This window comes from Amblyomma maculatum, chromosome 1 (genome assembly GCF_055883805.1).
Source record: "Amblyomma maculatum isolate TAMU_Amacu chromosome 1, ASM5588380v1, whole genome shotgun sequence".
Lineage (NCBI taxonomy): Eukaryota > Metazoa > Arthropoda > Arachnida > Ixodida > Ixodidae > Amblyomma > Amblyomma maculatum.
In genome coordinates, this window is record NC_139344.1 from 393,713,895 (window position 1) to 393,728,109 (window position 14,215).

A 14,215-nucleotide genomic window follows, 5' to 3' on the forward strand; every position below is an offset into this window, starting at 1 on the left:
GCTCCACTAATCATGCGGCAAAATCAATCACACAGACTGAATATCAGCGGCAGACATCGCATGGCATACTTCATTGCTGAAGATATTGCAAAGACCAACTGTACCTTACTGTACCTTAATTTTAAAGAGAGATCAATCGGCTTGTTATATACTACCAACAGGATGGGACCTTTACTCACTGGCAGTGTACAGCTCTGCTCTAAAGAATCATCCGCAGCAGCTTCGATGCACAGCAGGCCTGGCCTTGCTTATACTAGCTTACGAGGTGCAGTTTGTAGGTTGCAATAAAAAAGAATTTCTCAGCATTAATGCAGCCCCTGTGGAAACCGATTGCAAGAGCCACAAAGCCTTGCAAATTCCAAAGAAGCATGCTGAGAATGCAGGAAATTAAAAAGTGCGGGATGTAACAAGTAAAGCTTGGCATGCGCTGTTCTCGGCTGCTGTATTTCCTTATATACGAGCCCGTAAAAGATGTAACAGCAGGGTTCACTTGAATTTTTAAAACCAGAAAATCTTAGATTGTGTTCAGTGCCCATCTGAGAGATGCTGGCAACCGAAAAATCTTAGATTGTATTCAGTGCCCATCTGAGAGATGCTGGCACAAATCTTTAAGCTAAGGATCTCGCTAATCACCTGAGAGGTCAACATTTCCCGGGTGTCTATAGTGGTTTCTTCAGGAATAGCCTCCAGGCGGGAGACGGTACCTTCGCTGCAGTTGTTATCCGGGCCCACAACGGCCTGGTTTATGTTCTCCACCAGCTTTGTTACAAATGGGTAGTTGTGAACCAGCTCGTCAAGAAGAGCCTACACAGAGGGAGACAAAACACATGCAAGCATACAGTACAGCTTACGCAACAAAAGAGCATCATTACGAGAAATCCTCAGAATCCCTCTTGTGCCCTGCAAATCAGCAGATCAATGATGTCACGATTATAACAAAATGCTAAGCTTTTAACAAATCACACCAAAGTGCAATATCAATACAGTAACAGTATTTTAGGCTAAATATAAAGTGAAAATGATACAGAAAAGCAAGTTAAAATACCCAGTTTACTACTGCTGCTCAGCAAGACAGACTTTACACAGAAGTCATGAACATTCAGTGAATTCAAACTAAGGACAAAGAAAAAGAAAACAAGTCTTCTTGAAAAGTCAACTGGCAGGACAGTGATGCCACAGCAAATACATTACCAATGTTCAACAATTTATACACCACTTCATGAAAAGATGTTAAGTAAGTTTAAAAAATAGCACAGAATTTCCCAAATAGTTTTTTTTAATATGTAGTGTTGAAACAAGTTGTGAAAGCTGACTGAAAGCGAGAAAAGAGACGCATAATTACCGAAACCTCTCTAGACTCCTCAGACGACGTGCCACTTCCAGAATCCACATTCTGCTTGAAAGATGGAGAGATACCAGCCAGAAGTCGGCGCCTTGGTATGAGACTGTGCAGAGTAAAGGGTGGTTAATTCACGTCTTACTACGATCCCGCCTAAGAACAAGCGCTTTGGTGAAACAAAAGAAAATCAGAAAAGTAACACAGCACCGTGAAGACTGATGTTACTGCAACGATGACAGCAATTCCCACCAACCATAATAAGCATAATAAGCGTAATTCCCATGAACAAAGCTAAACTACCATGCATGCTCTTCAACTTGAACCCTCTTGTGCAAGACCTCATAACAAACGCTTCATTTGAGTTGCAGTCACGGTTCCCTCGCCATATTGTGGCTGGCTTTTTACACTACAAAAGTCAGTGTTAAAAATGATTAAAAAGAAATAAATACACGCAGATATAATGGAACAGGTATAGTTCAAAATGTGTCTCCTCTTTGTATTGAACACACCTGCAAGCAGCACTATTCCTCTGTTATCGATAATTCCAGCATTCCAATGCAAATTTTATATTTATCTTCATGCCATAAACAGAAGCTATGATGTAAGTTTCTTTAGAAGCACCCCACTGTTGCACAGTGTATGATCAAAAAGAATAAATGTATGCGAAGCAAAAAGAAACTGAAATCTGACAAACCTTTTACGTCGAGGAGAATTAAACCGGTCAGGGTCGAAGCGGACCTCCTTCATGGGTGTTGTGAGAGAAGGCTGCAGTGATCTCTCCTGAGCCAGGATAGCACGAGGCGAGTCTGGATTCGGAAAGCGGGCTGGCAGTGGAGGAACTCCTACATTTTCTGGCGTTTCAAACATTGTTGGGCTTCTGGGGACAGATGGATCCTGCAGTCAGGCACAAAGAGGAACTATGCATGATGTTCTATGCCTGCAGAGCTGACTTAATTTCCTAGACCAGAAACCTTGAAAATGTGGCTCGCACTGCTCAGTAGCCCTGAAGCATTTCATCCTTCATTATGAAATGTCTATTTTTATAAAACAGTCCACAGTTTGACACCAGCAGGTTGTGTACTATATCTTACTTATAGGCCAGCTACTAGACCAATGTGCATTGCACGAAAACTGAAGGGTAGCACAACTTCCTGTGTTAAAACTATCCCAGGGTAATACGGTTTTTACCCTAATTGCATCCGAGGTCACAAAACTTAAGAAATCAAGCGCAGTTAAGGAGATGCATCACCCTTCCCCTGTCCAGCAATGAGAGACGAGAATCTGTCAATATAACACACACAACAAGAATAGTCTGTGAGCTCTGCCTTGGACAACAAAGACTGCACTTATCACAGCCTGAAAGCAAAGAAGAAGACTGAGAAAACATTAAACTAGTATGGATATGATACCATATTTTCCAGTATACATGGTGTGTCTGAGTAAAAGTAGCAGCCCCTGCAGACAGCATTTATTAAAAAAAAGATACACATATAAGTTGCATCGATGTAACAAGATACACCTGTTGATCTGGCAAGCATCAACTGAATGCTGAGAATCCTTTCATCACAATGCGGGAAAAGGCGCTCGCAATAACTGTCATGTATAGACTTTGCTCGATCTCTTGGAAGCGTGCCGCCACCTTCCCGCAACCAGCTCTTCAGAGTTGGCTCTTAGCCCAAGTTGTGTGCACTGTTTACAGCAATGGCCTTGGCAGCATGACAAAACAGCGTGGTGCAGGGTGTTTGTTTTGAGAAAAGTCAAATGCATTGATTTGCTTGGCAAAATTTGGCAGTGCACTAAGACATTGCAGAGCCAGAAAAAAATATTGCAAATAGCTTTATGAGTGTGTAAAGCCAACAGTCAATCATTTGCATAACACCTTTGAAAGCAGCTTACTTTTTTTTTTTTCTTGCTTTTATCAATCGAAGCGGTTATGCAGTATTGCGCCTGTGACAGATGCTTTTTTTTCATTCAAGTTAAACTGTCTCCTTGGCCCTGTTCATATTCTGTGCAATATAACCAACAACATACCACTGGAATTTAGCATAGAAACTCATGGATGCGATGCCGAAATTGAAACTTTGTAAAATATGCCGTGAGTAGATGTGGTGGCAGAGCACGCTTCGTACTGCCATCGCATCCAGTTCAGTATTAGCGAGATTGTGGTTTCACCTGTAAGATAAAATTTTATAACTCGATCGAGTTTCTCCTTCTTTAACATAAATTTCTTTTCGGGAAGAGTTACAGTGCATGGCAAAAGATAGCGTGCACTGTGGTGCATCACCTTTGTGTCGTATATAAGCCGCACCTTGGTATAAGACGCATCAAAAAAAAAATTTCAGAAAACCAACACAACTTATCCTCTTCAGGCGCCAATTAAATTTTCTGAAATTTTTTTTTTTTTGCACCAGGCATGATCAGTAGGCCAGGCAGAACTCAAATATAAAAGATTATGCAAAAATATATTTTGTTTGCGTCCACATATGTGGACATGGTGCCTCAAAGCTGCTACATGAATGAAAGCATTGCAACATCTTCTGCATTTTCGAACTAATTATAAACAAGAATAAATGTTTTCCTGCGAGAATACATTGCGCCTTCAGACTGTGACACCAGCACGCAAATAAGCGTATTATGTACTGCTCTGCACGAAATAATAAAGTTTCGCGCACACATTAACAATTTCGGCATTAAGACGCCGTGTCCACATTTGTAGATGCTGAACTATGAAAGTCTACTGCAGCACTTTTTCTATGTCCAAGATAATGAAATCTCGCATGCAACATCAACATTTCCTTATTCCCACATTCATTACAAGAAATAGTATTATTAGGCATCAGTTTAGAAAGAGGCATGCAAAAATAAGAGCTGCTCATTTGTCCCGCCATAAAACGCTGAGACATCAATCTTTACTTGCCATTTACTAGAACATTTTGCTGTAGCAACAAGAGATAGCGCCACATACTCGACAGGGTGGGTCCGAATGTTACGGGTGCCAAATTCAAAGGCGAAAATTTGCACTCCATGCAAAGATATAGTGAAATTTGGGTCACGTCCACATATGTGGACGCAGCGCCTGAAGGGGTTATACACTGGAAAATACAGCACAGACTTTTGACAATCATTATAATGTGTAGTGGACACTCAAGCATTGAGAGAAACCGTCTATTACACCCTTGTAAGCCTCCCTTTTAATCCATTCTTGGTGCAATTCATTCCAAGTTATCTACAACAAAAAAAGACCCTGAAAAGAACACACCAGTACATTTTCTTAGTGAAATCTTCTGTCGTAACAGCCACTACATCGTATAACTGTACATTTACTGGTTTGCACAGCTCACCTTTTGAGCGAGGTGGGCATCCGCGCACCTGAATAGTGCTACATCTCCTGGGTAACAACTTAGCACAATATAAAAATGTTCCCAAAAAAGACGCAGGACAACTCGCTTGCTAAAATCTTTCAATTTAGTGGAATGTCTAGATGGGCGGGTTGTTAAATGTTCATGTTGGAAAAGAAACAGCGCACAAATGATGAGACCAGAAGAAGGCTACAGAACAGTGTTTGTCCTATAGCTTTTTTCTTTTGGTACTTAATCTTTTGTGCAGTTTTTTTCCACTATGAACGTTTTTATGAAGTGCAAGTTGTTATCAAAGAGACTGAAGCACTGAGTAGCCAGCAAAATGTTTTACCTTAGTATAATCACTCCACAAGATGTTTCCATCCCACATTAAGTAATAAGCGCCAATGTACCCTCAGAATCAGGTTTGCCTTCTTGACTTCGGAAAGTTCTGAAGCCTATTAAGGAATAAATGTAGTGCAAAAAAAAAAAAAACGAGAAAAGAAAAGATTAATAAAAACGATGCTTATAATGCAACCTGAATAATAATATGGCAATAGTAATACAGTGTAATATAATATAGTTTAATATATAAGAGCACTGAACAACAGTTGAGGAGAAGCCTCAGTTCGCAAGTCGAGCCAAAGTTTCGACTAGGGGACTTAGTCTGGGATCGGAAGACAAGTCCCCTTGTTGAAATGTTTGCTCAGCTTGTGAACTTAGGCTCCACCTCAACCCTTGTTCAGTGCTCTTTCATACTCTGTAGCCATCTTCTATCTCTCATTCTACCATAGTAAAATATATAGTAATATAAGTAATGCCCACAGCCTAATCAACTCATAATGATCAGAATTCATTTTGCATAGTGTTTGGAAACCTATGCATTAGCAAATGGTCGCACCGGTGTCTGCTGCATCACAATTGGAGATGAGGCCGCCGCAGCACCAGACGACGCAGTGGATGACACAGCAGACGACACAGCAGGTGTCGACAAAGTTGCAGCTGTGCAAGCCACAGATGTGGCATGGGATGATCCAGCACATGCCGCACCAGGTTCTGACGACAGTGGTGAAGGGCCCCGCGAACTGCCATCTACGTCAATCTCCTCGCTCACTTCTGTCTGGGTCTCTGCTGCAGCCTCAGAAACTTCAAAGCCTTCACTTTGTGGTTCAGCAGTCACCATGGTGACATTGGCTTCCACTCTGCTGTGCTGACCCTCGTGGCCCTCTCTGCTTTCAGGACGGTGAGAAACACCTGAGCTATGTTCAGACCGCCAACTGCTTGGCTGTTTCTCTGCCATATCGGGAGCTTCACTGCTTGCGAGACTTGACTGCCTCGTGCTTGAGGAATGGCTGTCATTTCTTGCTTCTGGTCTCTTCCGAAGGTCGATGCCAGAGTCCCTTACAGGCTCTTCGTCGCTAACAAAAGGGTTCCGGGGAGGATAGAGCGGTCTCGGAAATGAGTTCATGTAGGCCAGAAGACGTTCCTCATATGCGGCCAGGTGTGAAGTGGCCAAGTGGTCCCGCGGATGTGCGTAGCAGCATCCCAGTGCCTTGGTTGAGCCAGGATGGCAGCTAAGGGTCGACACCTGAAATTTAAACAAACCAGAGAACGTTGAGAACTCAAAAAAACGTAATGAAATGCAAATAGCAAGCTTGGTTGCAATAATTATGACAAATACAATTTGAAAAATTGTTCGTTTCTGGCCCCATCAGACTGTTCTGCAATTTTATTTTCCACTAACAGCCAAACAACTCAACGCCAATGAAACAGTTCATGAGGCATTTATCTAACCATATTATAGGTTGCACCAGTTTGAAAACCCTCCTTCTTCTTTTCTTCCGCTTATCCAGCAATGGGTTGCAGGCCACATATCTAACTACTTGTCCGACTTCTGTGTCTTTCCAATCAATGAGCTCACCTATCCTGAAGATTTGTAGTTATACTGACATTTTCCCGATGCTTCAAATCTAAAATTCAGTACCCACTTCTGCTACATCTTGTGCATGATACAGCAGCAATTAAAAAAGGATAGAATAGAAAATAGCTGTAGCAAAACTTAATTCTACTTAGCATTGAATTAAGGCATTTGCAGAACAGCAATTTGAACCTAGAGTTATTGTTTAAAAACAATAATGTAATCAGTATATTGAAGTTAAAGTATATCCTAGCATGAGTACCAAGCAATTATACTAATGTACTAGTACTGTACACGACAGGAAGTAGAGTGAGACCTATACAGCCCGTGCCCCACCTATAGGGGTGCCACTGAAAGATGCCTAGCGGTCGTTTTCAAAAGTCCTTCCAGGATACGAGTTTCAGCTCGTGCGTCGCTGCGAGGATTGCCGATGTTTGAGGCGGCTTTTTTTTTTTTTCAGGTCCTGCCATTTTTTTTTTCTACGGCAGCCTGAAGCATAAAGTTAAAGTTAGCTTTTGTGTAGAAGCAAAAAGATTGGTGACGCTGTAGCCATCTGGGAGAAAGTAATGCGTACACATGCCAGTTGCCCCCTACAAACAAGCGCTAAATCACCAGCAGCATTTTTGAGCCTTGCTTTACTGCGGGCATTGTGCGCTGACTGAAGAATTACTTCAACATAATAACCGCTGTTTTTTTTTTTTCATTTACCCTACCTTTGCTTTGCAAGTTCTATTAATATATGCTCATGATAACGCGCCTCAATCCAATATATGAGACACTCTGCATCACCCGTCGTTACATCATGTCAGCACCGCTCTCTTATAGGCATATCGCGTCATCAGCCAAATTCCCAAGATTTTAATGCAATGTCACTAAGGGTCCCGTGTCGTAGAAAATTCGTCGTCATCGTCGTTAGCCATGAAATAAATAGCTCCATGGGAACCCTCACAAAAATAATAAAAGCAAAGCATTATGACGCATTTAGTTGTCTTTGGCAAATGTGTTGCATCTGATAAAGGTTTAGTTTGCCTGTATGGCATCAGTTATTGTAGTAAGCTACAGCACAGAGCCTCATCATATGTGGTGCCTGCACGACTTCCCACAAAACGTAAACGAAGTACCATAAAAATCCACGTATAATACGGACCAGCACATAATACGAGGTGCACTTTTGGGATAGCAAAAACGAGAATGTTTTCATATGCATATAATGCGAGCAAGAGATCAGGAGAAGTATTTATTTGCACTACATTTCACGATTTCCCCGTGAGGCGTATGCACTCCACGCTTTTGTGTCCAACGCCACCTTATACCAGGCGTCGCATAGTGCCACAAACCTTCATATGTCGGTGCTGGTTCGCTCCCCTTCTTGAGGCAACATGTTACACCAAAGAATTTCACGCATCGTGAGAAAAGCAGCTCACATTTGCCCTGGCATTCGTGGAAGCCGCATGGTCCTCAGTTCATTCTAAAACTAGTACACCGCTTCCAGCTCGTACTCGGAACAGCAGTGCACAAGCTGCCGAATGCATAGGTGATACTTGCACATCTTCATGTCTAGCGCTTCGCGCAGACGCGGGACTTCCTGGAAAGTGTTCTCAAATTCAGGGTTTTCGCGATCATCGTCATCCGGTGTGTTGTTTGCCAAGTCCCTTGTTAAAGACATCTTTCTTTTCAATACCCCTAAATGCGTTGGTTATCCTACATTTCTTGAAGGCGTGACTGACGCACTCCTTGGGAATGCTGCTCAAGGGTCCGCAATATGGCTGCAAGGCATGGCCAGCTTGGCTGGAAAGACCCGCATGAAACCCGTACAACATGCCCACTGATCCTTTCGCTGTCCCTAAATCGTGCAAGGTGTGATCGATCTCCTTCCTGTCGCGTGGGCACCGTGAGCACCGTGGTTACCGTGGTCGCGAGGATCGCGGGGTCAGCGTGGTGAAATCGAAACCATCGAAACAGTCAGCCGACGCCACCACTAGATAGCGCCTCCTCTGGCTGGAAGCTTGATGCTGATAGCACTTATTAATAATGAGGCCGGAACTATGAATTTAGTCTGAAATGTGTTCGGATCCGCATATAATATGAGGCAGAAATCTGACATGGTAAAATGGGAAAAAAATTCGTATTACACGCGGTTTTGTACAGTGCATGAAAACGACAGAACTGTTGCCATACCCCCAAGTCCTTTTCAGGAGGCTCAAATCCCGCAAGGCCCCCGGGCAGCTGCTTTGAGGGTGTTTTCTGTTTCAGCACCGTTGCGATGGGTGGTGGCAGCAGAGGCAATGGTGGGAGGTGAGTGTGGACATGATAGTTCAGGGTATCACCATTAGGGTGCGCATGGAGACGCTGCTGCTGAGGTGAAGGAGCACGGTGTGCTGGTGGAAAACTGCTAGAAGTAGTCAGCTGAAGTGGCTCGGGTGACTGCTGGTCTCCACGATATGGTTGAGGAAGCGAGCTCGAACCTGCAAATAAAAAGTGATTTCCTACGTTCCTGCCTGCGTCAACCAAGGGAAGCATACAAGCAAAAGCAAATGAGACACAAAAGAGAGACAAGAGAAAAGATCTTTGAAAACTGAGGTAGTAATTCAGGGCTTACAGATATTGTTATGACTACTGATGTACAAGGAGCTTCAATACGACAGGGAAAAGTGAGTTTGCACACTAATTCTTTTATTTTTGCACTAGAGTTAGAAATTTATGCTAATTGCATGCATATTAATACAGATGATGTGCACTAGCTATGGAGACATAATCACATTTGGATAGCCCTGATTCGTCAGCAATAATAGCATGCCGGGATTGAAAACAACAGGAGAAGAGCTATGTTTTGGGGAGATTGCAGACATCTTCCTTTAACGCTATGTCCTTACCCCCAAACCCTTCACAGGTCCTTGGTCACCGATTTTCGTATCTTTTTTCTTTCTCCTCAAAGCCTAGCTGCTGTGGTTCGTCAGCATTATTCCTTTTTAAAACCTTGTTGATACATTTTTTTAAAAAGTGCCAAAAAAAAAAGTTAGTATCCGGAAAAACGTATGATCCAAACTGCCTAACATTAAAAAAGTTAACTGCTGAATAAGGTACAAAGACATTTAGAATTGAGACTTTCACTGCATAGAAGTGTAGATTAGCATTTTTGACATGAAGTATGCACAGCTCCTTTTTAAGGCGAACGCCTTAAGTGCTCATATTTGTGGTGACTGTTCATCCGTTACATCCAAAGGCTGGAAGGCTAGAATCGCATTGCGCCGTCGCCGTTGTAGGAGGTGGTAGCAGGCAGCCGACATGGCCGAGCACTAACTGGTCGTAGGGCTTCCTGACATAACATTTGGCAGGAGCTGCCAACTCGGGCCTCTCCATTCGTATAGCAGGGTGATATCAGCATCAGCCTGCCAAGACCCTTGCATTCAGGTTATCCCTAGGCCACGCAGGCAAGTTCATATGGCACATATAAAGCGGGGCTTTATATGTTGGCTGGGAGCTTACGCTCTCGCATTATCACGAAGGTAGGAGTGAAAATAGAGAGAAAGAGGTGCCATAGTGGAGGGCTTTGGATCACTGCGTGATAGAGGCTTTCGCCTCACTGCAGTTTAGTGAACCTAAGTGCCCCCTAAAATTTTTTAGCTCTCGCAGAATTCAGTCTGCAGTTGCGTTGTCCTAAGGGAAAAGACTTAGCAACAGATCTGGTTCACAGAAAGAATGACGAGTGGGATCGCTTCCTTAATTGTTTCAGGATGTTTCGCCCCCTTACACCGGTGACATGTGGAGAAGATATTGCAATGGCTTGATGGCTTACAGTCACTGCACTTTTTTGCTCATGGTGCTTCCACCCGACCTGGCCCACTCATATGCAAGCACTGTAAAAGCTCTTTTTTTTAAGGGGCTGGGAAAAAAGGTTCGAATTATTGAATCGCCTCGAAAAAACTGACAAGAACCATTTGCATTATGGTAAATTTACGGTATTTACTCACGTAATGACCCCCTCACATAATGAACCCACCCCCCTTTTGTCACTGAGAATTTAAAAAAAAAGCGCTTGTTAGAGCGTCCCTCTGTTTCGTGCCGTCCACTATGCATTTCCACTATGCATTTCTTGGCAGAAAGAAGCGGAAGGGGGAGGAAGACAACTTGGCAGAGTGCCAGCGCTCGTCCGATTGTGCAGGCCTTGTTTTTACTTTATCGTGCCCCGTTTGGCGCAGGTGCCGTCGACTGCCACACAATCATTGGAACGTGTAACAGTGCAAACGCCTTTAGAAGCGAATGGTGCTTAAAGTCGGCGTCACGACCGCAACTTACTATGTGCTTTCGGTGGTGATATATGGCTGGACGGATGGACGACTGTGGCAAAAAAAAAAAAAAAAAAAAAAAAGTTTTTCCCATGTAATTTGTTATTTATTTATTTATTTGAAAACCCGTAGCGCCCATCCGAAGTCATAGCCTTTTGTGGGGATTGGCTGGGACCGCTTCGACAGAAATACTTTTCCGCATTTCTGAATTGAGTATTTAGTTGCAAGCTTTGAAAGTTGCGCGAAAGAGATGAGCAGGCAGTCATCGCTGCAGCTGACAGCTGCTGGCCGCCGTGCCGGTCATGGTGCAATTCGAATTAAGCTTTCACTGTAGTTGTAGTTATCAAGTGGTTCATCCCAATGCCCCTAAGGCACCGCAAAAGAAGCCACCCCGTTTCTCCTCATGAAGTCATGTCTCTGCGGGAAAGGACGCCTCGTATGTTGGCTCGGCTTTCTTTGATGCTTCGCACCATTGCACCTAGCCACTGCAGGAAAGCAACTGTGGCAAGTGATCGTTGTTGATCAGTTTTGCACATCGCGAGCGCCGTTAACATATGTCCGCTTAATCGCAAAACATACTATACGACCACAGTCTTGTCGAAATTTAAAGCGTAATGACCGGGAAATCGTGTTATCCAGGAACGTTTTCGGGAACGTTTTAACCGGGAGAAAAATAGGAGAAAAATAGTGTAACTCTATGAGAGATGTTTTAATGCTCACGATTTTGAACATATGAAACGGAAAATCGTATGAACCTGGAACGTATAAATGAGGTTCTACTGTATACAACATAGGCAGGGCAGCGAAGAAACCTTGCAGGCCACTGTATTATGTGTTTGCCACGGACATTTTGACAACAAAAAATACTATCTATATAGGAAACACAAGAACCTTCACCCTAAGAGCTATGCTCTAATATGCTGCATGGTTATTATGTGACTTGAGAACTCCAAGGTGGGGTGTGTGTGTGTCATTCATTCATTAATACTTGTGAATGATCATTAGTTGAGTGTGCATGCTGTCTTCCCTTTCATATTGTAGCCACTTGTATACCACTGAGTACTGAAACTGAGCCGTGCGAAGAAGGAGAATAGAATAATGAGAATGTTTTACCTGAATGGACATCGCTTCTGCTTGCAGATGAAGCGGCAGTCTGTGGAGGTAATGGAGGAAGGATGTCCGAATTTCTCCTCTGAAAATTTCATTTTTAGAGTGAAGGCCAAACTACTGGTGCACTTATACACTCAAATGGCAAAAATTTAAATACAAGAGGGAAAGAAAGAAAATGTAGGGTCACAATTTTTTTTTTTTTTTTTTGCCATTCATTCACTGCATTCACTACATACTAGTACTATCAGCAATTTTGAGAGTTGCCTAACAAATTAAGTGAATACTGCTTACAAGTTTTTCACTATGAGAATGCTTCACACAACCTCCTAGCAGCATTAGAGATGTGCTGTCGGCATCATATGTGTGACAAAATGACAACATAAAAAGAGCAATAACAAAGACAGCTAACTTGCAGCATTTACAAAACATGATATGAGGTGTATACACCAGTAAGAGACACATCCCCATCCATGATTTAGTTAGGCTACCAGACATCACAGGAGCTGAAGCTACTATTGCAAAAGATGGCTTATATAGACCTTTTCATGAGCCTCGGCAAAACCGGTTTGACTGGGCTGTGCAGCAGGTTTGGGAGAGAGAATCCTCAACATTTCCTGTGCTAGCAGCCCAGCCCAGTATTCAATATGGCAGCGCCCATGACCATTTTTTGAAAAGGTCTATAGCAACAACAAGAAATTTTTCACTTACTCATTTTATACAGAATCTTTACATAGAACAACTGCAGTTTGTAGGCACATATGCTGGGGTCTCTTAATAAGAAGCTGAATGGCCAATCTACTTCTCTCAGCAATCACTGCCTTTATTTTGGCACCTTTTGTTTTCAAAATTCCTGCTCCAGTACCACTGCCTTGCTGTACCACTGCTATCAGAAGTAAGTTTTTGAAATCTTGCCCACAGTACTTGCCTGATTTTTGTGGTGGACAGAAAAACAGTTACAGTCTGCCTTTTGAGTACAATGAGCTTTCAAAAAGCAGAGTAGACTGACACAGATACATTAGCTGACTGAATTTGCTCTTCCATGGTTGCACGTAAGATTAGATTTCCATCTATACTGCACAAATAAAGCAAGTATTATTGACTACTGCATTACTACCTGAAGCAGATCTCAAAATATGGCCACAAATAATTCAGGAAAAGAAATTTTTGTACATAAAACATCGAAATGTGTGTGCAAGATGCAGGACGAATTTCTACAAGTGATAGCACCGACATAGCCAGAAAACTGTCACTCAGTTCAAAGAAAGCCAACCAACTTTTAAACCCCAAGTGCCCATTTTGAGTGAAGATGGCTTGACCCCCATGGCATAAAAACCAAAACAGAAATCCCATTTGGATAAGACCCTATCACTCACTCAATGTGTTGCACACTTGCAAATGAAATGTGTGCACAACCACGTGTGTGAAACTCACATTGCTATCCACTGGAGTAGGCTGCATATGCACGAGGACATCTCTCAACAGGGTTGAAAGGTTTTGAAGGCTTGGCAGTAGTTCTCCTGAGCAGCTGGTCGTTCCTGAAAACAAGTGTGCAGAGAAAAATCATATATAAAAGCTGTATAAAAAAAATTAAAAATAACCTGCAGGTCACCCTACTGGGTACTCTATTCCTAATATAAACTAGACAAGTTAACCACTAGATATGATGTTGACCTGGAGGTTGTTTGAGTGTTTTTATGCAAAAAATAACAATGCAACAGTGGTGTGGATGGATTCTTATTGAAACCTCTTTGTAGCCAGATGTTTTATGTCTAGCTGCAGTTAAAGATGAGATAAAAGGAAGCAAAGGAACAAAATACAATATATTAATTGTTTCCTAAACAAGTTTGGCTTTTAGCTTTAAAGCAACTAAACAAATTCAGCACCTCAGTATGCAATTTCTTTTCCAGAGTAAATAAAAAAAATGTCTCCTTTGCCATTATCTTAATACCTCTTTCTGCATTGAAAGTCCAGCTAAATTCAACAATAACCGTCTTCTGTATCGCTCTATACACAGTGTATTGTGTTTGGTAACATAATAAAATTCAGATTCTGACTGAACTGGTGTCTCATGCCACAGTGGTAAAATTCATGAGAGTGCGATGTCACAAATTTGAGCCCCATCATTAGACCAGCTATGCACATGCCCGCAGCAGCTGTCTTATCTCTTTCATAGTTTTTGTGCTAAGGATTTTATTATTTGTATGCACTCTAAAAAAAAAAATGC

The 14,215-nt window shown here is 42.4% G+C and overlaps 1 protein-coding gene across 2 annotated transcripts in view; it reads right to left on the reverse strand.

Annotated features, from left to right (window-relative positions):
• LOC146208583 (uncharacterized) overlaps positions 1–14,215 on the reverse strand; it is a 32,397-nt gene that overhangs the window by 16,336 nt on the left and 1,846 nt on the right. Inside the window, exons 4-10 of one of the 2 annotated variants that reach the window (XM_084595116.1) lie at positions 13,423–13,526; positions 11,995–12,034; positions 8,774–9,060; positions 5,579–6,265; positions 2,034–2,233; positions 1,343–1,445; positions 634–804 (exon numbers count right to left, since the gene is read on the reverse strand). In XM_084595116.1, coding sequence (XP_084451242.1) covers positions 634–804; positions 1,343–1,445; positions 2,034–2,233; positions 5,579–6,265; positions 8,774–9,060; positions 11,995–12,034; positions 13,423–13,526 — 1,592 coding nt within the window. Of the gene's footprint in view, positions 1–633; positions 805–1,342; positions 1,446–2,033; positions 2,234–5,578; positions 6,266–8,773; positions 9,061–11,994; positions 12,074–13,422; positions 13,527–14,215 lie in introns of both variants that reach the window. The other variant, XM_084595107.1, reaches the window with a different exon arrangement.